Source organism: Amborella trichopoda, chromosome 11 (genome assembly GCF_054954075.1).
Source record: "Amborella trichopoda isolate Santa Cruz 75 chromosome 11, AtrichopodaSantaCruz75HAP2 v2.0, whole genome shotgun sequence".
Lineage (NCBI taxonomy): Eukaryota > Viridiplantae > Streptophyta > Magnoliopsida > Amborellales > Amborellaceae > Amborella > Amborella trichopoda.
In genome coordinates this window covers 42081367-42105980 of record NC_142346.1, presented here as the reverse complement: position 1 = coordinate 42105980, position 24614 = coordinate 42081367, and the positions used below count along the sequence as shown (strand labels likewise).

The 24614-nt window shown below is 39.7% G+C and overlaps 1 protein-coding gene across 6 annotated transcripts; it reads left to right on the top strand.

Annotated features, from left to right (window-relative positions):
* Positions 1 to 804: 804 nt before the first annotated feature.
* Positions 805 to 24590, top strand: LOC18431854 (la-related protein 1B). 6 transcript variants are annotated; one of them, XM_088852395.1, is made up of 7 exons: positions 805 to 1567; positions 2457 to 3071; positions 3230 to 3386; positions 3492 to 3582; positions 23221 to 23292; positions 23676 to 23969; positions 24065 to 24590. In XM_088852395.1, exons 3-7 carry the CDS (start codon positions 3232 to 3234, stop codon positions 24074 to 24076), a joined length of 624 nt encoding a protein of 207 aa, XP_088708521.1. In that variant the 5' UTR covers positions 805 to 1567; positions 2457 to 3071; positions 3230 to 3231; the 3' UTR covers positions 24077 to 24590. The 6 variants fall into 5 exon arrangements, 5 of the variants coding, with proteins under 5 accessions (XP_011622451.1, XP_020521406.1, XP_011622450.1 ...); XM_011624149.3 differs by having other exon boundaries at positions 2457 to 3000; positions 23676 to 23793; XM_020665747.2 differs by having other exon boundaries at positions 2457 to 3000; positions 23676 to 23864.
* Positions 24591 to 24614: the final 24 nt, after the last annotated feature.

Here is a 24614-nt window from a genome sequence, read left to right as displayed (position 1 = left end):
CCTAAAAAGACTTATTTAGCTTATAAATCTAGTTTAAGAGAGTGCTTGCCCAAAATATAATGTCAAACAAATTTGCCTATATAATTTTGTTTGGAACTTTCTTGGGATGCGAGCTAATAAACAAACTAGCTCACAGTAATATGCATGCATCAACGTATTAATTCACTCGTCAACAACTCCTAGAAAAACTATTTTTACTCTATATGTAATGAAAGAGAACCAACAAAAGCCTACATCATCATCAAAGTCTTTGTCTGGATCCGCTACACGAATCCTGATCCACCATTCTACTCTATTGATGACCGTACCCTCAGTTAGGCAATGAGCCGCTGTATCTTTTTTTGCTACTTCCAACTATATCCGGTTGGACATTTGCTGTGGTAATTTAAATAACATTATAAAAATTTATGAAAACATATCTAATTCTTTTAACAATTTGCCAATTTATTCTATTTCAACTATTGTATGTGTATTTGGATGTGAATTTTGAAATTAAACTAATAATACAGGTAAACTATTAAATAATTTATCTGTGTATTTCAATAACTATTTCTAGAAAAAGAAAAACCCTTAAGTACTTAAATAAGGTAAGTTGTGCATAGCCAAAATAGTTATATATATTCAAAATTTAAAAGGATATGCATATGTAAGTCTAAAATAGAAATATACACCTTGTAATAGAAACCATTAGATTCCATTTAAAAGCAATGGTGGATGAATTAAGGAGAAATAAAAAAAAAAGAGTGTAGGGTTTGAAGCCCTATTCTTCTCCCTATAGGGAATGAAAGGGAATTGAGAAGGTGCATTGCACGAGGTGGAGGGAGGGGTGAGGAGGAGGAGGTTGGAGTAAGAGGAGAGCGAGAGGAAGAGGAGAGAGAAACCATTTAATGCTGCCACCTGATTTAAACCCCCTTCTCTCTTCTTAGGTTACGATTCTCTTCTCTCTATCTCTGTATCGATCCCGGTTACATTCTCTCTCTATATCTATTAGCCATAATTTCCTCTCCATATTAGGTTAAAACCCTCACATTCTCTCTCTAGTTGGCTTCTTTGTCCTTGCAGTGCTCTCTCTCAATGTCGGCTGCCATGGCTTCTCTCTAGGGTATCCTTTATATATTATTTTTTATCTATCTGTATATCTGTGCTTCTCTCCTGTGTCGTGGGAATCTCTATGGCGGCGACAATGGGGTCGGCTTCTGCTGAGCCGACAGGGATGGGGGATCAGCACTTCAGGAGAGGGAGAGGCCTTGCAAACGCATGGTCTCATGTAGTTAGAGGAACGGTCCCGAATTCCGGTGATCATGAGAGCGAAGTTGTGGATGAGTTGAGGCCTGTGGCGGATAACTCTTCTCCGGTGAAGGGAGAGCCTTCGAGCCCTAATGTGGCCTCGGAGTCATCCGAGGCGTCGAAGAAACCTGCATGGAATAAGCCGCAATCCAATGAAGGAGAGGTTGGTCCTGTAATGGGTGCCGTTTCCTGGCCTGCTCTATCAGATGCTGCTAAAGCTGCGAAACCTTCTTCTGATCCTCTTCCTAAGCCCCTTAAAGAGGGAGATCCCCCACAAAAGGTATTTTTCTCGACAGACCTGATCTTAGGATTGATATCTTTTTTTTATGAACCTTTCAAATTGGCCCCCTTTTTGTTTTCGTTAGTTTCATCTCTGTTGTTTTTCATTTTTGTTGGCATGTTCTTTTGTTGGGTTTTTCTTTTGGCTAAATTGATCTTACAATTTGTGCTCAATGATATTTGGTTTTTTTTTACTAGCTGGGTTTGTCTGATCATTTTTCTTTTGGCTAAATTGATCTTATAATGGGTGCTCAATGGTATTTGTTTTTTTTTTTTTCTAGTTGGGTTTGTCTGATCATTTTTTTGATGTGTTTAGGTTATGTTTCATCGTTATTTTCTCTTCAATGTTTAGGCAAACACACGATTAGAATTGGATCTTCTTCTATTGCATCCTAACCCCACTCATCTTTCAGAAGTTAGAATGTTTTTGTGAATGCTTTTTATTTAGTGATGGTTTTCTTGTTGCTTGCTGATTTTATGTGTAAAAATCGTTCCATAAAGCCCATCTTCATTTAAAATAGGAAACCTTCCTGTTTATTATTGTTAAAATTGCAAACTTTCCTCGATAGGATGTCTTCCATTCTTATCTCTGATGGGCTTTTACTGGCACTTACATTGTGTATTTCTGATGGGCTTTTTCTGGGACTTATTGTGAGACATACACTCCTCACTGATTTTCAACTCAAAAGTTGTTGTATTAAATCCCGTCCCTGTTTAAAGTTGGGAATATTTCTTGTTAACTTTTGGCAATGCACTGCAAGCCAAACTCTTAATGTTTGCTGGTTTTCATTTAAAAATTGTTCGATTAAGCCCCATCTTTGTGTTTCTATATTGTATCTTGGCTGCCTTCTTATAATTTTTCTTTTATTTTTTGCATGGTGAAAATTTAGGGCCATTTACTTGCAACCCCAACTCATAATTCAGGCAGCAGTGTCAGACCAAACAATCCACCAAATCATGTTTCTCAAAACAAGGTGAAGTCCACAGTCAAACGTGGGGGCCCTCCTAATGGGGTTGTTATACCAGCGATAACAACACAGCCTATTGTGGTTTCTGATAAACCAGTGGCTTCTCCCAAACACAATGCAGAGCACCCAATTTCGACAGGGGTTCCCAATGAAGCTGGGTCAAGGGGTTTTGTACCTCCGCCGCAAGGACATAATTATACTCGTCAACATTATATGAGAGGGAATGGTTCTCAAGTAAGAGGTCAAGGTTTCCACGGCAACAATTACATGAACAGGCGTAATTCTCGTGATCATGGACGCTTTAACCACCAATGGAATTCTCAGCGAAATTTTAACGGCCGAGACTTTCAAACCACTCAGAACTTTGGTCCGAGAAACTTCTCGAGGCCACAACCTCCACAGCCTCCTCCCCCACCGTATCTCAATTTGCCTGCACATTTTGGAGGTCATATTAGTTTTGCTGGTGGTGAGTTGTAAATGCCTTTTTTTTCTTCAATTTGCGTGCACTTTTTGGAGGTCCTATTGGTTTTGCTGGTGGTAAGTTGTATATGCCACATGATGAATTTTTAGGCTATTCCCTTGACCTCTATTTTTTGTCAACTATTTTCTTGTCTATTTGCCTTTTCAAATTTTGTATTGTTTTGTGCTGTGCATATTCTTTGTGTGAATACTTCTATCATATCGCATTGTTGCAGATATGCATAATCAAGTGTTCTTTGCTGTTCCACCACCTGTGGATCCCATGAGAGGTACATCGTTTGTTTACCCTTCTGTTCCTCCAACGATATACAATCCCGCCCAAGATGCTTATCTGCGGAGTCAGTTGATTGCTCAGATTGATCATTATTTCAGGCATGTAGATCGTATTCCTTGATAAAATTGGATTCAGCGTGTTCACTCTAACTTTTCTGTTCATGCCTTTGTTTCATCATTGCTCATGAGGCTTTTCAACTGCAGCTCTGAAAACTTATGTAAAGACGTGTTTTTGAGAGGAAACATGGATGAAGAAGGCTGGGTTCCCCTTTCTTTGATTATGACCTTCAATCGGGTGTGTAATGTATAATGTTCTTTTGCTTCCAATTAGTATGCTATTATCTTTGTCAAAGTATGTCATATATATAAACATAGCAAAATTACTATTTTGTTGTGTTTTCGTACTAGTTTTCCATTTCTAAAGTTGGTAATTTATTTTTAGCTACCTCTTTGTGATGTTTTCTTTTTTAGTTCCATAACCTGTCATATGCTTATGTTTTTATTGTTAACCAATTTTAAATGTACTGAGTGATTAGTTGATGGAGATCAAGGAGGAGGGGGACAAGTTGTGCCAAACAATTTAAAGGACATTTCTTTGGAAAAAATGCAAAGTAATGAAATATGGGAGAGTAAAAAGCTCTCTCTTGCCCTTAATATGGAAGATATAAAGACTAAGACTTGTATTTTGGGTCTTTGTTTCCTTTCCTGATTATATGGTTCATGTATTCTCTTATCAGGATGTAGCAGCTCTCTTGTTGAGCACTGTTTAGGGAAGAGTACATTATCATGGTCTAGAACGTTAAGTTCCTCCTTCCTTATGTGGAGGAGGTGGATAAATATCGATTCAGCATTAGGGTCTGGTTGGGCCTTATCGCTTCATAGGTGATCTCTAGCCCGCTTTTGAGGCTGTCATAGACATATGCACTGATGTATTGGAGATTGATCTTTCTTCTCTTGTGAGGCCGGGTGTCCAGAAGAGTTGATTTTTCATCTTGACATTGGTGTTCCAACGCTTCCTAGCTTCCATTAATGTGATTATTACTTGTTTCATACTTCAGGGCTGTCTAATCAGAATTGAGAGGTTCAACATCCAATGGTAGGTGAGCTATCGGATGCCACAGTTGCTGGCCCTCACATAAGTGATTAGGTCCTTCCTCAGAGTTAGGGGATGAAACTGGGTTGGGTCCATGGTTTGAGGTTTGGAGGAGGTAAAAGTACTCTTAAGGAGGCAATTGACAAGATGACCCTGAGGGTATCCCAGATGCAGAGGTGGCAAAATTGTTGGATCCATCCTTATGGATGTGCCCTATCCCATTCAATAGCGGCTATTATGGATTATTTAGTTGATGTTAGGCCAAGGCCAAGTGTGCTTTCATTACTGTAAGTCTTTTGTGTCTTGTGCCTGTTGTTTTTTTGATCCACAATGGTTGTTGGCTTCTATGTAAGGGGCCTGCCCAATGAGATCACTGACTTTTGAGTGGGAGAGGAACTATCTGGGTGTGTAGTAAAGTGTTTTACCTAGGCCTGTATCAGACTAGCCTCTGTTCTTGACTGCTTACCTTAATATGGTGACTCTTCTTCTAATTTTGTTTAAAGTGTGTGGCTGGAGTATCAATGTATCCTATTGACAGATTGCTGAATGAATCTCAAGATGACGGTTGGGCAAGATTTGGAATGGCCATGTAATTCTAAGGGATTGTGCACTAATTATGAAATGGAACTGTCCTATATTTATGAACCAGTGGAGAGGAAGGATAGGCTGATAGGTTCCTCAAAGAAATCTACCTAAATGTGAAGAAAGAAGACATTCTCCTTGTTGTTTGTCTCAAGGAGGAGCATGAGGACATTCTCCGTTTCTCTGTTTTATATACTTAAGAGATCAGTATCAGAAGTTACAAGTTAGATGGCTTAAAGATGTGAAACATTCTTCTCAAGTTTCCAGTGCAAGGAGGCAGGGTGTTTCTCTATGGTGTGCTAGGCTAATCAGTCATTATTTTCGTTAGAATCAGATGTTAGCAAAACTATTCTGGGCTTCTTCCGAGTGCTTTACATGACTTGAAGTAGTTGAAGATCCTTATTATAAGTGCCTGTCTTCAACAAGGTGGTCTGGTTCAGTTGTGCAGCTGAGAACATGTCCATTATTTGAAGGGAGATATATTTTTAATAAATTTTATGATAATTGGTGGTTTAACCATTCTGTTTTTCTTAATTTTGAGATCATTGGCGTAAAGGCTTTTAAGGATTTCAAATGTACTAGCTTAGTTGGGCAGCTCCTACGATCCTCAAATTCCTTGTGGACTTCAAATTAGATATCTTTTTTACTATTTCCTTACAAATGGTGCCTTCATCCGAGAGGCTAATTTTGGATGTGGCTTTGATGCCATGAAACATGGATTCAAGGCATAAGGATGGCTAGCCATGGTGGTTAAGGTAGGCATGAAAAAAGCTTAAGATTGTAGCAGTTCAGGTTTTTTGAACTACCATAGAGAGGATGGGCTTTGGCGATCAATGTCATAACAAAATGTGTTTCGGATTTCATGCACGTAAACTATGAGATTTATTTTGCAAAGGACAAAGTTACCTCCGGCCATATGTCTTCAATTCCAGGGAGGTCCAGGGTAAAAATATTATTTTCAAAAGAACCAAAGGTATCGCAATGATACTCTTCGCACTCCTTTACTAGCAACTTGAGTTGACCGATGAAATAAAGGTGGTGAGGTTAAGATTATATGCCTAGGAGAGTTTCTAATGAGAGCATGTGGAGATAGGGTAGTGTGGATCATTTTTTGGTCAAGTGCTTTCTGAAAAAACCATACATTTAAGTAAGATGTTAGAAGGCCCTTGGGCAACTCGCTTGGAATATGCAGGCCTTGTTCCATACCCTTTTGTTCACAGCCTTTTATTTGAATGGTTGCCCATCCTACAAACAAACTCTAAAGATGCCAATGGCTGGTCTCAAATCTCATCTTCATGTGCTGGGAGGTGAAGCAAACTTTGGATTTGAGTTACCGAAAATGCTCTAATAGATGATGCTTCATGTGGAGTTGTCTAGGGATCAACATAGGAATAATACTATTTGACAGGGAACACCAATCAAATCCAAGGTCCAAATAACTAAGTTGTAGGCCAGCTCTTTCCATACTCTGTACCTATGCTTGGAATATTTGGGATTTCTTCGGGAATCTGTTTGATGGTTTTTAAGTCATTCTTGAATTGGAGGGTACATCTGGTCGATGGTCATGTACATAATTAAATCTAAGGACATTGTATTTTCTAGGAGATGTACTCTTTGGTGATCTTATAGGGTGTAAGGAAAGAAGGAAATTACAAGATCTCCAAGTGCCTATAGATATTGGCGAGTGAAGTATTGTGCCAAGGTTACCAAGATTTTGTGGGCCGACTCAAATGAGTTCTTTAGCTTCAAACTCATGAACAGAAGACAATAATAGAAAGGCCATCCCTGGACTGGAATATTTCAACAGTAAATAACTATTTATTACTTAGAAAGTTTACTTATGAATGCCACCTACCACTTTTCTCTGCATCTGAATATTTAGAGGTTTGTTCAATTTTTATCCAATTCTTACTAAATCCCTCAAAAACTGGTATATTCTACATGTCTCAATGTGTTGTCGCATGAATGTTAAAGGTGATTGGATCAAAAAGCTATTTACTTTGGGATTCTTGGCATGTCCTAAACAGTTAATGAATTTCTGGTGATTATCAGTTAGGGTCTTATGAGCAGTCAACTTTAGCACCAACACCATGATTTCCAATTCTCATATGTTTGTCTCATTAAGATGGAAACATTCCATGGGCCTTGATTTATTGCATTATTCATTTTCGAAGATGACAAGAGTTTTTTTTTGTTTTCCCATATGGGGGGGCGTTCCTAGGTTCTGTCAGATTTAATTTGCCCTTTCTAGGCTGTTGGTCATCATTATTTGTATTCTAGAGACTGTATTGTACTCTGCATGATGTGCAGTTAAATGACATAATGGAATTTATTGAGTGCACAATAACAGTGGGGTGATCTGAGGAGGATTTCGGATGCTTGATCTTGGACTGTCATTAGGAATTCTGTGGGATTGACATGATTTGGTTTGTGGCAGCTTTTCATTTGGTGAAGGCGACTTCTAGTTTTTTCACCATTGAATTTTCCTCTTTGTATTTGTTAGATGACCCCTCATCATCTTTGTTTCTCCTTTCTTAGCCTGTACTTCACTTTCAAACAAAGATGTCACTGTTATATGAGAAGGGAGACTGAAGGAGCAGGCAATCTACACACTCCATGGAGTTTGATTTTACGGTAGATTATTGGGAACCCAGTACCATGGGGATTATTTTGAGGAATTCCTTGGGAAGTTAGGAAGGTTTCTTTGGGGCCATTAGGAATTTGTGGTTTGACTGAAGCTGTATGGAAACACTTTTTGCTTTGTCTGAAAGTGTTCTCACAGCCCTTGGGACCATGAATGACGTCCAAAATCAAATCTAAATAACAAAGTTGATGTATTTGTGGCCAATCACAAACATTATGAAAGATGTCATAATTGTTTTTCATATAGTGGGGATCTTGACGTCCTTCAAGAGCAATATGGAGTTGAGTCCCTTGCCTGAGAGTGTGTATGTAAAGGAATTTTGTTGCTTGAGAATAATTTCCCTACTTTTCGTACGCTTACTTCATACCTTGGTTGTGATACTATGTTTGTATCTCTATGTGTTTGCGCTATTGTTTCTTCTGGTATTTAATGGATTATTAATCAGGGAAAAAAACTTTAGTCCCTTTCTATTGTTTAGAGAGCATGAAGTTATGTAGAAGTTACAGTTAACATTGTTATGGTACAAGGGGGTCACAATTACTTAAATCTGATGTGAAATCTAGTAGCTTGGGTGTGTCACAAAGTTCGAGAAAATTCCTTTTGAATTTTGAGCCTGGTCAATGGAATAAATGCGGCCACCAATTTCACATCCAATTGTTAAGATTAGTTGTGACCACCCTATACCAAAGGTAAATGGTCTCATTGTATACTTTTCCATATATTAAATATGCTGTTAAAAGTTGAAAGAGATATAATATGAGTTGTATTACTACTTTCGCCTTAAGTGCTTGTTGTGTAAGAAATGTAGACACAACGAGCATCATTTTAGTTATATTTTGTATGATTAATTTGTGTGTGTGTTTAAGATACATATTTTTTCTCCTTTAAAAAAAAATATGTGTATTTGGAGCCTTTCTTCCAAGGCTGGTCCTCCATTTAGTTTCAATGCAAACATTGAACAATCATCACAAAAGACAAATCATTGAACAATCATTACATTATACATGAAATGACATGAAAGTAAATATCTCTTACTCTAGATCAAAGTGGTATGTCATGTGTAGCCATTTATGTCGGAAATCTCCCTGGATCTCCCAATAAAGTCAGAAGTGATGGTTTTTATTTGCTTTGATTATCTTGTATGAAGGGCTCAATGCAGTGAATTGAGTACACAACTAAGGTTTCAGAGCTGATCAATAAATGCAACAACATTTTAGATAAATAGGCATTTTTATTAGTACATAACTTTGGCTTATTGGTTGAAACTCTAGTTGTTGGTTTAAACTGCAGATATTTATGGTTTAAACCAATAACACACAAAGTGTTGTAGTTGATTGTCCTTTTCTGATCTAACATTTTAAAGAGGACATGTATTTGGGTGAAAACAAGAAACACGATACTTAGGTGAAGTGGGGAGTAATGGAGTTCCTCTGTGTTGCACTTGGTTTGAAGTCAAGGATGAGGGTGACAGGTCAGCCATATCCTACTCGCAAGGGTTCTTGCTGGTCAACTAGTGCTACCACTTACAACTGGACTGAACATATTTCTTCATAGTCCAGGCCACATTCTTGGTTGTGCGTTCGCCACTAGGTGTGCCTTGTTCCTTTCAATAGTCATAGATTCCTTGTGTTTCATTTGGTAGACTTACCATCCAACTTGATCTTAGTTCGCAGGTGTTTGTCCATGTAACGCTATTCCTGCTTCACCCATTGCCTTGTTTTTGGCCAATTTTCAAGCTTTTTAAAACAGTCTCATGAGAAAGGAGCTTTTCTACTGGATAGTGCAGCCTGCTTCTCGGAGCAGGAATAATAAACTGTAAAGGAGAGGAGAACGATATGACAAGAGGAATCTGTAAAATCCACCTCAACTCCAAGGGCATGCTCAGGTGACTCTGGTGTTAGAGTTGTAGAAGGGCTGTTGTAAACTCATGTATGGAAGGGTTGTGTTTGTGCGAGGACGAGATTAAGTGTCGAAGGTGTGGCAGTGAGATTAGAGGCAGTCATCATAGAGGCTCACATCCTTGTGCAGATAATGAGGATGAGGAAGCCTCTTCGATCCAATAATAGTGTCGTATTCACTACATTTTCTTTGTCAAAAAAATAATACAAATTTTTGGTTATTACTCGCAACGTCTTTGGGGGCAGGGGCTAACATAACAATCTATAAATGTAAGCCTCCCGTTACTGACATTGAATAAGCCGGGTTTTAGATTGACATTTGTTTCTCTTGAGGTTGGTGATCCTGCAGTTCCCCATAATTTTTTGTTTAAGGGGAGGCATGTTGCTCTCAACGAAGGTACTCGCAAACCTCGTGGTGAGCACAAATAGGCTTGGGTTCTCATTTCATACGTGGGGAGGCCTTTTTTAATGGGCCTACCACGAGGTTTAGACGTTAGACTTCAGAGGATCGTTTGTTACATCGCTCTTTTCCTGACTTAGATTGAGTTCAATCAGGGCGCAACATCATTTGTCTCTCATGAATTTCTTTCTTGGCTTCGTGGCAGCCACCAAGGTTGAATTTGCAAGTCTCGTCAGCATTAATAAGAAAGAAAATGTCCCCGGGGCATGTTTCCTTTACTAATTAATGCTCTCGCACCCCTTCACCCACAATAAATCTACGTCTACCTCTACCCCTCTAAGGGGTATACTCATTGTAAGTCTGTTCTCATTCAAGTTTATGTCAGTGATGGTAGCTAAGGATCATATGCCCCATCCAAGGGGGAATCTCTGTCAGGAGGAGGTTGGTACTTGGTGTCATTTTAACGTGATGATGATAGTTTCATTTCATTCTATGTATCCATTTGGAGGGACATAGCTCTTTTGGGCCTTAATAAAATGAAGTTCTCCCCTTCTTGTCGTCGCAAAGGTTTTTTTTTTTTTTTCCCTTTCTTTGCTGGCAACTCTAGGCTGTGGTTTCATTTCCATTAAAAATGAGGACTCATCTCTCTTAGTTAACCTTTCAATAGGGTCTATTCCTTAAAAAAAAAAACTTCCAATGGGGTCTGGTAGGTTCTTTCTATTAGTGAGAGCTAGTGAAAGGCCGATCCACTCCATCTTGTGGTCATCTACTGAAAGGAGAAGCAAAGCTTCTGCTCTGAATAGACCCAACATATTATAATATGAGTATTATTTGTCTATCAGTAGTCTATCTAGCCTCGTGGACAAACTGGTATGGGTATCAATTGAAACTTGAAAGAGATTTAGCAAGGTGAGATAGAAACACTATATTTGTTTTGGTGGACAATGTAAAAGGTGATGGTTTCCGTTTCTTGAAACAGAGAGATGTCAAGAGCTCAGGGGAAAGGAAAAGGGATCTAAGAGCTAAAGAACTTGACTTTGTATCAGAGAACGAGTTTGCTTTAGAAAGGTTCGCATTGTGAAGAAGTTTGTTGCAAGAAAGCTATGTCAGTTGGATATGTTCTCTCCCAATATATGTCTTTATAAATGGGTGCGGTTTGAGCCTAGGCTCTAAACAATCAAATTAGAGCCTACCTTCAAATAGATTCAAGAAATGTAGATTCAATACTGGAAATCTTTGTGAGAGCCTTAAAATATATATTCATCTTTACTTATAAATTTTAAAGTTTTAAAAATAGTGTAGATCGACAGATCTATGAAAACTTGAAAATCTTGAAATTGACGATCCAAAAATGCATTACAAAATACACTATTTTCAAAACTTGAAATCCATTTTTGTCTCATGTCCATGCATCTTGATGTCAAGATGATCAATTTGAGGATATTTGGACATCAAAACACCGTCTTCTAGTGTGATTTTTGAGGTAGGCTCTAATTTGATTGTTTAGAGCCTTGGCTCTATATAAACTCTTCCCTTTATAAATTGAGAATGTGAAGGTTGTTTATAAGTAAGTTTTGTCATGTTCCTTTGCACATTGTTTGTTTATTCATTGTCTCCACATTGAAATCTATATGATGTGAACATGGGTAGTTTTCTTGTAGCCACATGGTTAGCTTCATTATTTATAATGAGTTGAAGGACATTTGTTGGCCTCACATCTGTGAATTCTATGGAAGGCTACTTAACAGGGGAAAAGAACTTTCTCTTTAGCAAAGCTCATATCATATGTCAACTTACCATGGATGATGGATCTTAGAGGTTGTAAGACAAATATACTTGGTAAATGATAAAAAATAGAATAAAATAAGGCGTGGTTTGGTCCATTCACCTGTTTGTTGCCATCATAAAACATCTTCTACCAACCCCATTGTGCCAAAACTGTTCTCCTTATCCTGGCTTCTTCCACTACCATTTATATAATCTATCCTCAAGTGTCTTGAAATATAGGTTCTAATGTGTGGCAATTCCAAATGTGGTGGTGGGAATTATATTGAAATTTACCTTAATGACAGATTTTCATCCATTGAAATCTTTCGCTTCTTAATTTTGATGTGGTCCTTACCCTACGAATTTTATTGTCCAAAGATTTCACTTATGGATAAGAAAACATCAAAGCGGGATGCATCAACAGGAAGAACCTATGGTGTCATGTATTTCATAGGCTGATGATATTTCATTATGTTAACGTGTCACTAAGTTGGCTTCTTTTAGTACATGAACTTTTTTCAATAGGGTTCATTGCAATGAACCTTAGTTTATGAGATCTACCAACTTGGCGGTGATCTCGACAATCTCATACTATTGGAGCTGGACCAAGTGTGGATCTTGCTCCCATTTGGGGGGAGTACGATTCCAATCCCTTAGGGATCCATAAATATAAATCACAGTCATGTTATGGGGAAAAGTCTTAAATGCATATCCATTGAAATGAGAAGTAGTTATTTTGCAAAATCATGTATTTGTGTTATTTAACGAGAAAAATGATGCTTTTACTATGAGCCTTTGATCTTTAGAGATCATCATGCAATCCCAAAAAGTTGGGATCCAACTCCCCAGCATGTTGGAATCGAGATTCCTGAAATTCGAGTGAATGGACAATGATCCTGACCATAGGGAGCTTTCCAATCCCTATCCAAGTCCCTCTCCCAGTCACCCCTGTCATCCCTTATTGGTATGTGACGGTTGGGGTGCTGTGAAGTTTTTGTATATATATGCTATTCGTATATAGAAATTTGATGATAGATCCTTCACGTTTGAGAAGATACCTGAGTCTTAGTCTGATCAGAAAAATCTTTTTAAATGATTTGATGACATGTAGCAATCACTTCAATCTGGTGAAAGCTTGGTTGAGATCTGAAAAGCAATCGCTGGCTAGTTTTTTTTTTTTTTTTTTAACTTAAATAACATCTTTTATACCTAAAGTGCCAAGGGCGACAAGATTACTCCTGTTCAACATTCTTTTGTGCCTCTCTGAAAGGAGTGAGGCATCTATTGTTTTTACCAACTCCATTAACTTTAGCTCTATGATATTTCTTAGGGGTTGAATTGTTCCACACAATGTTTTGGAATTCGGCTAGGGCCACAGACTTGGTCCTCGGACTCGTTTGAATTAGCCCGATCCACCATGGGCTCTAGAAAAATCCCCAAAAAACCAAAAAATAGTAATTAATCGAAAGTTTTATATAGTGATGCCAAATTAACATTAAAAATAGAAATATTATGCCTTATGAGATCCAAGGCGTCGAAAGTTTTGGTTTTACTAAAAAAATCCAAAAAACAAAAACATTAAAATGCATTTTTTTTATTATGTGGATGAACAAACTTTTTAATGGATGAAGAATGAAAATATGTTCATGTGCATTGGATTGCATCAAAGATCGGCAACCAGAGTCGAAGAAATCGGATTTTTAAAAAATTAAGCATAAAATCCCCAATTTTTTTTATGGTTGAAATGCAAGAAATTGAGGTGTTTTTTGTCAGATATAACACGTCTATTCGGAAGATCTAGAAAAAACGAACCTAGATCTTGAATTTGGATCCAGATGACAAAATTAGAATTAAGTTTTTAGATAATTTGGCAAATTTCATATTTTTTGCCCTTTTTATAGGAAAAGTATACAAAGAGACCATTTACCTTTTGTGCAAGGAGCTCACAATCACTCTTGTCCCTAAAATTTCAAAATGGGTGGTTTTTAGAGTGTCTTTGAATAGAGACAAAGTTCCAAAAATAAATTTCACAGACTTCGTGACTCATCTCAAGCCATCTAATTTGTCATCTAATGAGTGGGAATAGTTGTGACCTCCCTGTAATTAAAATAATAGGTCTCATTGTGGGCAATTTTCACCATGCTTGGAGATTCATACCACATTCATTTTTTTTGAGAATGTTAAACTATAAATATTATAATAATAAGAGTTTTACAAAAGTAAGGGTCGAGGTAACCCACATACTTGGTCTCTCACCCAAAAATTGGTCGCTATGGAGTGATCGGTTCTAGAAGACTGGCTCTAACATCACCAGTGAGGCAAAAGATATGGGCTTATATAATCTACCCGTTACAAGATAGAAGACTACAATCTAGAAAGAGGAGGCCTCCCTGCCGTGCTAATGATATAGAACTCCCTGTTGTGTGCATCTAGACATGTGTATAAGGCTGGTTCCTAGCGGCTTCCTTGGCGAGACGATCTGCGAAGTTGTTGGACGTCCTCCAAATATGCGTCCATGAGACGTTTATACCCTTGCAAGTATGCTGAATTTTGTCAAAAATGTGTGCTAGGTACCAAGGAGGAGGGGCCTTTCTAGCAGCCCATGATATAATGTTTTTGGCATCTCCCTCTATGTGCAGCCGTGGGCCTTAGGAAGGGTTAAATTTCTTGGGAACCATAAAAAAGGCCATGGCCTCTGCGAACTGTGAGTCTTTGTGACCCAGGTGTTCTGAGAAGGATGAGATGACTTCATTGTTATGGTCACGAAAGACTCCTCTCACGCCTGCTAGGCCTAGATTTCCCAAGGAGCATCCATCAAAAGTAAACTTAATATTACCCACCGGGGGGGTGAGGGGCGTCCAGTACGATACTCTTGGGTTGCGGTGAGGGTTAGTTGAATAAGGTTCACCCAGTTGCGAAGAAAACTGGCCGTTGAAATCCCAGTGAACAGATTGTGGTTGGAAGCCCAAAAGATTACCATTGAAGTGACCTTGTGGAGCAAAGCTGAGAGTTCGCTTTTGATCCACGGAAAAATTCTCGCATTTCTTTCTTGCTAGATGGTCCACGATGCTGCAGCTAAAGAGGCTTTCTAGCAGATCCTGCTCGACTTCGGTCAATTAGATTTGAAGGAGCAGGAAGTCAGCATCGGAATTGAAGGGGGGGTAACCCAAGAAAATCCAAAAAGTTGGATAATTCTACTCCAAAGTTGAAGTGCAATCTGATAGTGAATGAAATCCAGTGAAAGGCTTGCACTTTGGAGTATGTCTATAGTGAGTGCGCGTTCGAAACACGTAATCCAGTGAAAGGCTTGCACTTTTGGAGGGGCTATCAATGACCAAACTTTGGAGAGCACCGGGTTCGGGTTTAGGGGGAAAGAAGGCTGCAGTAGTTTCTTGTAGAAGGAGGCCATCGTGAAGGAACCAGTAGGCGAGGGAGTCCAGACCAAGGTGTCTAACCCTGAGAAGGCGAGGAAGGTGGAGTGGAGGGAATCCGAGAGAGACATAAACTCTAAGGTTTCTTCTTCTGTGAGTGGTCCCCTAAAGGATGGGCTCCAAACTTTGTGATTGCCTGAAGGTACTCTTTCCTTCGAGACCATGGAGGTTTGTTAACTGCCACAATGAATAGGGAGGGAAAGCGTTCTCTTAGCAGGGTGTGATGTAACCAAAGGTCTGACCAAAATTGCACTCTATCCCCATCTCTAGCATGGAACCGGATGAGTTGTTAAACGGTCCGAGGGAGGAGAGTAACGATTTCCATACGCCAAGCCCCTAGTCATTGGATAACCCTCAGGCAGCCAAAGGTCTGGTGGGATACTATACTTGCTTCGGACGACCTGGGCCCACAATTGGCAGTTCTGAGTAGCCAGTCTCCACCATCATTTACCTAAGAGCGCCATGTTGTGTTTCGTAAGCACTTTGATCCCTAGACCGCCTTGATGTTTCGGGAGACATACTTTATCCCACGCAGTTAGGTGGATCTCATTTGACGCCGCTTCACTTGATCAAAGGAAGTTTCTTGTCAATTGGTCTAGGCATTTAGCAACCGAGGTAGGCATATGGAATAACGACATGATGTATACGGGGGAGTTGGCTATCTTTGATAAGCGTTGTTCTCCCTGCAAAGGATAAGTATCTGCCTTTCCATCCTACCAATCTTCGGTCTACTCTGTCAATTACATGAGACCATTGGGCTTTTCTTTGGCTTCCCTAGTCCTAATGGTATCCCCAGGTACAATGTGGGCAGGTCCTCCACTATACATTCCCAAGAAGGAACCAGGTTTCTGGTTTGGGTGTTAGATAGGCAGCCTACTCCTATCATTTTGGACTTGGCCATGTTAACTTTGAATCCTTTCGCATACTCGAAACAGATCAGAAACAATCTGAGGTTTTTGATTTTCTCGAGGGTTGCGTTCAGGAAGACTAACGTATCGTCTGCATACTGCAGATGAGATACACTCGGGCCATTCCTACTGCTCTTGAAGCCAGAAAGGAGTCCCTCTTGAAGCCAGAAGGGAGAGAGAGGGTCGCCGTGGCGAAGGCCCCTAGAGGAAGGGAAGTACCCTTTTGGTGTCCCATTAATAAGGATGGAAAAGAGAGGATTGGAGTAGCATCCCCTCATCCAGTTCCTCCAACGTTCCCCGAATCCCATCCTCGTCAATGCTAGGTTGAGGATGGGCCAGTCCACATGGTTGTAAGCCTTCTCCCAGTCTATCTTAAAAATTAAGCCCGGTTTTTTCCAGCGGTGGCGAGTGTGTATGCACTCATGGGCCACCAGCACCCCGTCTAGTATCTGTCGGTCCTTGATGAAGGCTGACTGTGATGGGGAGATGACAAGTGGAAGAACCTTTTTGAGCCTGGAGGCCAACACTTTGGATAAGATTTTATATGTGGAGTTAACCAGGCTGAAAGGTCAGAAGTCCTTTAATTCCTTAGCCCCTTCTATCTTAGGAACTAGCACAATGGAGGTGGCATTGATGGCTTTGTGCAGTTTTCCACGATGGAAGAATTCCTCAAAGAAAAGAAGGAAGTCGTTCCTAAAGGTACCCCAAAAGGTTTTAAAGGGGGTGATTGGGAAACCATCTGGATAGGGGGCCTTGTCTTTTCTTAGGTCCTCAATCGCTTTAAATATTTCAGCTCAGAAAAGGGGCGTTCCAACCACTCAACCTAGTGAGATGGGAGAGATCGGAAGGGAAGATTTCCCATTCTCGGTCTGGGATACGACGAGGCTGAATAAAGACTTTGGAAGTAATTGCGGATGATAAGTTCAATATTCAGTCCAAGAACAGGTTGCCATCCTTAATCGTGGAGATGGAGTTATCCATTTGCGACAATGTGCTATCTTGTGAAAAAAGCCTGTATTCTGGTCTCCTGATTTGAGCCAAGTAATTCGGGATCTCTGGTACCAGCACAACTCTTCTTTTTTCAGGGTAGCGGGATAGTCCAACTACATGTTCAATCTAAGGCTAGCCTCAGAGGTCGATAGAGGCCTAGATTCCTTCATCACATCTAAGGTCTGGATGTCATTCAACAGGCTATTCTTAGTCCGTGAGAAATTTCTTGGAAGGGAGGAACTCCAAGTTTTAAAGGAGGCTTTGTGAAGTTGGAGTTTTTTTTTTGCAGCTTAAAGCCAGCTCTGCCTAAGACTTGGGTCGAGCAAGAATTCCACCATACCGGAATTAGTGAAGCCAGAGCTTCTTCTTTGAGTTAGGCCATTTCAAACCCAAATGGCTTGGGACCTCTAAGGACAATTGAGGTGTCTAGGAGGATAGGGCAATGGTCAGAAGTAGGTTTCGGCAGGGCTAAAGCATGGGACTCAGAAAATCTCTCATCCCATGAGGGGGAGATAAGAAACCTATCCAGTTTGGATAGTTTGGGTTGGGAGCCATGGCCGACCAGGTAAACCTGTTCCCTTGAAGCGGGATGTCTACTAGCTCATTATGAGAGATGAAGTCCGAGAAGTCCAGCATTTCTTGGGCAATGTTGGAGTTGGAGTTCCTCTCGAATGACCAAAGAAGAGTTCTAAGCTACAAAGTCTAGTTTAGCCCAAAGAAGAGTTCTAAGCTGGGCTGAGTTTGGACTGTGGATTGTGGAAAATTTCCATCGGATCCCGTCTGACCGTCTATAGAGTAGAGCCGTCACCGAGTAAGCCCCAATGTGGGAGGAAATCATATTGTGTTCCGTAGGATTCCAGATCACCAAGATACCGCCCGAAGACCTTGTCGTTGGCAAAGAGATCCATTAACAGGGTTTCCTACCCCAGACTTGACGGATCAGCTGAAGTGTGGTATCCTGTATTTTGGTCTCAGTTAGGGCTAAGACAGAGGGGCAGTGTTAGCGCACACATCTCTCACTGCATTTTGTTTGCATAGCTGTTCTAGGCCACGGATGTTCCAAGAAAGGATTTTCATATCCACTTCGAGGGGGAGGATGAGGAAGCCAATCTGGGGGACCTCCTGGTATAGGAGTCTCGTGAAGGGGTGACTGAGAGAAAGGACGAGGGAGAAGCCAAAAGTTGTTTTTTGTCGTAGTTCACTAAAGAGAAGAGATTAAGAATCTCGCTACGGCCTTTAGAACACACCTTCATGCGATAGTTAGCGTCCGACGATAAGAAGTGGCGGAGGGGTCCTTCTTGTCCGTCAACGGGAAAACCCATAACCCTGAAGATCTCTATCATCTTATCTTATTGACTATCTGCCTGCTTGTTGGTTGAGCTAGCCTCACTTTCAGGAGTGGCGTAATCTCCCCTAAGTACAGGAGAAGAAGGGTGTGGGGGTTGCAGTTCCTCGCAAGGGGGAGAATGGAGGATGACGGCAAAGGTAAAAGGGACAGAGATACGGGGAGGGGGGGGGGAGCATCTCAGGGGCCAATGGAGGTGGGTCAGGGAGCGAGAGAACGGGATCAGGATCCACATGGAAGTGACCAGCGAGGGGGGGAGGCAAGGGGGAAAACTGAGAGGTGGTAGTCCTGTCCCAGGAGAGGCGAGGGGTCACGGAGAGTGGGTAAGACCGACTTTCTTGGATGGGAGGTAGCCAGGGGGCAAAGGTAGGGGTGGGCCGACGGGTACCTGCAAAGAAGAGAAAAGGGCCAAATGCCTGGGGCCTCCCTGCACGTCTGCATGGGCGGCATTTTGGCATTTTGCAGTGTCAAACACCACGAAATTTGTTCGACATATTGGACACAATGCAATAAAATGTCAAGGATAGGATTTGATCCCTTGAGCTCGTGTTGGATTGTAATTCTTCCAGCAAGCCATGTATCATAATACTATTAATTTTTAAAATTAATAGTATTGCTTTAATAAGATAGGAACCAACCATTGATGTGATTTAGGGCAAATTTTGTTCATTTTCTTAGGATGTATATTTGGAAAATTTGTATATGTATATTGTTCCATATAGAGTGCTTCTCTTCTTTTTAGTTGTAATAAATTCAAATTTGAGCTAGTATATTTGATAGCTTTTTATAAACTTCAAATCATAGGAGATTATCCCGCTCCGGACTCTCACTCTAGTGCTCTGGGAAAGTAGACTTAGATGGGCTGGCCGTGTGTCGTACAAACCAAGTACAACACCTGTTAGGAGGTGCAAGTTAGTTAAAGTGGAAGGCTAAAAAAAAGCAAGGGGTAGGCTCAAAAGAACATGGTTGGAAGTAGCAAGAAAAGATATGGGGACTTATGGCCTCACTGAGAGCATGATCTTTAATAGACCAGAATGGCAAACTAGGATTCATGTAGCCAACTCCATTTAGTTGGGAAAAGGCTTTGATGATGATGATGATCCCCACCGTTACAAATCCTGAGCTCCTCCTTAATGACCAAGATAACGACTAAACTGATTGATTTTCTTTAATTGTAGCCAGCTAGCCATGCAATTATACTTTTGATATAGTTGCATTGCTTGTTGGCAATGAATAAAGATATCCCTACTTTAAAGAGCGTACATGGTTCTTGACCATATACACTCTCTAAGGTTGTGATCGAGATCCCCAAAAGGTTGGGATCAAGATGCCTAATATTTTGGGATCTCGATGTCTAGCACATGCATTGTCTGGACAACACTCCCACTAGAGGGATCTTCTAGCCTTTCACAATACCCCATCCTATTCCTGTTCCCGCACTCGATCCCTCTCTAGATCTCAACAACTATATTGATTACTTATGGCTTTAGAATTTTCATGTATTTATATACAAATATAATTTTACGTATATAGTTGTCCAGACGTATCCCATGTCTTGATTTTAGGTTGTCGTGTTTGAGGCGTCAAATACTTGTTGGACACATTTCTCCATATCTGTGTCTAGGTAACATAGATTGCATTCTTTTAGAAGTAAATTTAAGCTCTAATGAAATTCTTTGTGGCTTTCTGGTATTCCTAAGCTACCTTTCTTAAAGAAACTGTGGCATCTGTTGAATTATGTATATCTAAAATTTCTCCCTCATCTTGTTTTGATTGGTTCTTGTGAGGTTTTGGTAACTTCTGGTTAGACGTCAGCTTCTTGGTCAGTATCTCTAGGATATATTTGCCTCGTTTAGAGCCATTATATGTGACTATAGACATGAATATGTAAACTATGTAATAAGTTTCTGGATTTAGCACAAGCAATCAACTATTCAAGTTAATTTGAAAAATGAATCAACTGTACCATTGTTGAAATATAGCACATATGGTCAATTTCGGCTTCTCGTGATGGTGTTACTTCATTCTTTTGTTCATGATCAACGCCTCTCTGTGACACTTGTTCTTTAGCAATCTTTCCCTATGTAGTCTCATGTTTTGAGTTGAAAGCTGTTACTTGATATGGTGGTCATTAGTATTTCCATCGTCAGCATGTGTATCTTCCACAGATAATGGTATTTAATATTTTCCACTGCCAATTTATTTGTATATACCTAGGGCCTGTTTGCCCTTGTGCGCCAATGTTCCGAATAAAGCAGATTTATCCATGACCCTTTCTATGACAAAGAAAAATGGCTTTTTATGGAAATTCCCTGTCATGGATAAGTTCCATTTTCTGTACAAATTTTTCGGAACTCTGTTCCCATTTTTGTGGGAAGGCACCATAAGAGGCCCTGTGTGTAAGTTAATCTTGTCAATAGATCATATGTGCATCCATTGGCCCAATTGTGCAAATATTCTAATCAGATCAATCATTTTACTTCTAGAAAAAGGCTTGTGTGCCATGCACCAATTGCTCTGTATGTGTGTAAAGCATTTGGACATTTCATTCAAGTTGTTCGGACCCACCGACTGCTTAAAGGCAGGTTCTAGTACCAGCATTTTGACCTGGACCATCCATACTCCTGGGCGGTCTAGATGCTTCCGACACATGGTATCCCTGAGAAGCTATGTTGCATTCAATGTTCATCTGGGCTACATGCTTATGTCCGATTTCGCTAGGTACTGGTACAGATACAACATAAACATGGCTGAGTTCTGCATTCCGAAGAATCCTGAAGAGGATTCTTTAGATATGTGGACATCTGGAATCTGACTTGTCTAGCTTGTTTTCATGATCTGTCTGATACTTTTTCCAAAAAAAATCCTAGGTATATCATAACGTTAACTGTTATTTACTCTAATAATAAGTTTTCTTCTTTTTTTTCCTTCTCAAACAAATAAAGGCTGCCCACAGGTCAGGAGCTCTATACACACAACAAAATATGGTTTCTCAGAGCTCATCACGAAAGATTACTAGTCTATAATTTCCAAAAATAGCAGCTTATAGAGAGGCTCCTGTACAAAAAGGTGAGGAGAGAGAGATGAGTATTCCTTTACTTAAATCCTAAACATAAACATAGAGAAGGGTATGCATCTTGAACCTCAACTTCATACACCTTAATATCCCCTATGTGAAGGACACTGTTAAGCGTGTCAGTGTCTAACAAGGGTACAGGGTGTTGGATTTCTCATGCATGAAGAAAAGTGTCGGCTAAACTGCTACATTATGGAGAGAACCAAATCTAATAATGTTCTACTAATATTTATATTTCATGATGAGCAAGAGATAATCAATTTTACCTACATTGGCTGGATATAGATAATTTGGATGCCCCTTGGATATTTTCAATGTTTACATGTATCCACCACTAAAGCCATAAAAGATAGTCTCTAAAATGGTTTAATAGAGAACAATATCCAAAAGAATGTGTTAATATGTGTTTCAGTATGTGCGACAAGGGTATGACTCCCGGACAGAAGAATTCTGTAACATAGATTTTTATCTCCGACCTGCACCATGGTCAAATACTTGTGAGTTCCTTTCTGACAGTTGGATTCTTTTGATTCCCTGTCAGTTCTTTGATACATCTGTGTGTTGTATGTGTACATACATACATACATATATATCATTGAATCCTACTCTCTCTCTGTCTATATATATATATACATATATATAGACACATACATGCTTATATATCATTAAATCCTACCGTATAAGGCTGAAAGAATCCAACACCCTTAAGGTATCTAACACAGCATCTTTACCCATATCCCCCAAAAGTTGATCTTTTACCTAAATCCGAAGAATGGCTGAACCTATCTTTTTCTGTTTTTGAGGATGGTCTGATCTTGTCAGATGGGCGATATCTTGTTGATGTCATTAATAGAGAATCGAGTATACTCAGAAGATGTTAAAGGGCTTTTAATTAAGAGATATATCACAGGTTGAAAGCTTTATGCTCTCTAATGGAAAGCGACAAATTATCATTGTAGTTTGGTGAGGAAGTCTTCTCATGATGGCATATTCCTTTTAGATACTTATTTGCAGCATTTTCGGAGGTTCACAGTATTCGGAATATGCTTTGTTAATGTAGTTTAGAGCTTCACAGTACTCATTGTAGTTTAGAGCATTATCTATATGTAGTTTAGATACTCCTTCATATGTGGATATGTTAATATCTTTTTCAATGTAGGGATGAATTGCATCAAGGTGGATTAATTTTTTTTGTGAGAGAAGCTGATATCAGGGAAATTGTACTATGTTCCATCCCTTGAATTTAGTATGAATGAGTTCCTCAATTTGTTGATAGGAGATTGTCAGAGTTGATCTTTCGAGCACACTAACAAGATATCAAATCATATTCTAGTGGACAAATTGTATGGGAGTATTCTTTATCAAGTATCACTCTTGTTTTTCAAGCACTTTCTTGGTATAACATTGAGTTGGATGTTACCTTAAAAATTATGAGCTTTTCTTATTTTGAGTGAAGTTGTTTATGAATATTGATCATTGCAGACAATTAGTCCTTTAAAATATTGCTCTTGAATATGTGCTCATCTTGACATGGAGAATTGAAATGTGTTAAGTTTGATATTCATATCATTGTTGCCACTGCTCTCTGGAGTCCCATTAAATCTGTATTCATGCCTGCACTGAAACTTTGTATGATTCTAATTTATTCTTGGATATGCCATGATTTTCTTTATTTGGTTTGGTAGTTCTCCCCATCCGACTTTTTCGATTTTGAATACTCTCTCTCTTTCACACACACACACACACACATGAAAGGTTCTCTTTTGGGGTATTGAAGCAGCTGGCTGTTTGTCTTACAGGTTAGGAAGTTGACAAACAACATGCATCTAATAATCGATGCATTACAAACTTCATCAGTTGTTGAAGTGCAGGTGATGATTTTGAGACCACATTTTGAGCCAAATTTCAAATAGAACAAATCTTTGAGTGTTATGACAGTGGCAGCCCTTGGACTTTATCACTTTTATTATGCATTATTTCATATATATTTATTTGTCTCTATCCAAATTTGAATTTCAACCATTATGAACATTGTAGCTATGTCAAAGTAGCAGCCGCTGGCCGTTATTATGGTAAATGTCGGTATTTTATACATTGCTTTTGGCCCCTTCATTGCAGGATCCACTAGATCAAGCGCAATGTATTAAACTTATGTTTTGCTTTTGTAATGGGTTATTGATTTTTTAATATTTAAAATTTACCCTTTTTCCTCTCAAGAATCCTTCACTTTAAGATACAATGCCTTCATGTGCAGGGAGACAAAGTACGCAGGCGAGTTGACTGGAGAAACTGGCTTTTGCCTCCTCAAGGCGGCATCTATCCCATCACCTCACAATCTCGGAACTCATCTAATGAAGACTTGCTGACATCAAGTATATATAGCCTTGAGTTGGATGAGAGTTCCAAGGCCAAGTCTCCAGTTTCTGACTCTCTCTCTTTACAAGTAATGGATCAGGCTGCTCTCCCTAAAGTGTCCAACGATTATGACCAGGCCACTCTCTCTTTAGAGGTGGCCATTGGTTCGCATCAGGCTGCTGCTCCTCTAGAGGTGACCCATGATTCTAATCAGGGGCATTGTAGTGAGAGCATGCCTGTTAAAAATGGCCCTGCTGATGTCTCATACTAACTGAGAGGTTATTGCAGGGTTTGTGCTGAACCCTGCTGCCCTTCTACCAATTCAAAAGCTTTGATCACAAAAATTAAAGTTTAAAAGCATTTAAACATCGTGGAGTCGGAAGGAGAGGAACCCGCCATTGCCCCTTTTAAGGCCAGTTGCCATTGAGTGCTATGCAGCCTTTAAGTCAAATTGCAATTTCAGTACTATGCAGGGAAAAACTTGAGAACCGTTTGGATGGTTCTCATTGACTTGTACAGTTTCTCTCCCCGCTTCCGTGAGTCTACTCTTGCTATGGATGGACGGTTCGGTTTCGCGACAGAGCCAATTTTGGTGTGATTTTGATTGTGAAAAAGCCTTTGAATCCTCTGAACTTTTTTTTGAACAGGAAGTGAATCCTGACACAAAATTCTTTCCTTGGGCTATTATTATAAATCAAAGAACTTTGGAGGATAATAAATGGGGAGACATAAGACATGCCCCTTGGATGGCCATGTCCATTTTTAAATATACATGTATTCAGACTGATATACATGACATTGGCATCTTTCACTATGCACAGTTTACACCTAAGTGTGG

Excerpts from the sequence above, each read along its gene's own strand:
- LOC18431854 (XM_006841965.4), top strand. The coding sequence starts at position 1,172 with ATGGCGGCGACAATGGGGTCGGCTTCTGCTGAGCCGACAGGGATGGGG. Across the intron at positions 3,387-3,491 it reads CAGATTGATCATTATTTCAG|CTCTGAAAACTTATGTAAAG; the intron begins GCATGTAGATCG and ends TTTCAACTGCAG. Across the intron at positions 23,293-23,675 it reads CATCAGTTGTTGAAGTGCAG|GGAGACAAAGTACGCAGGCG; the intron begins GTGATGATTTTG and ends CTTCATGTGCAG.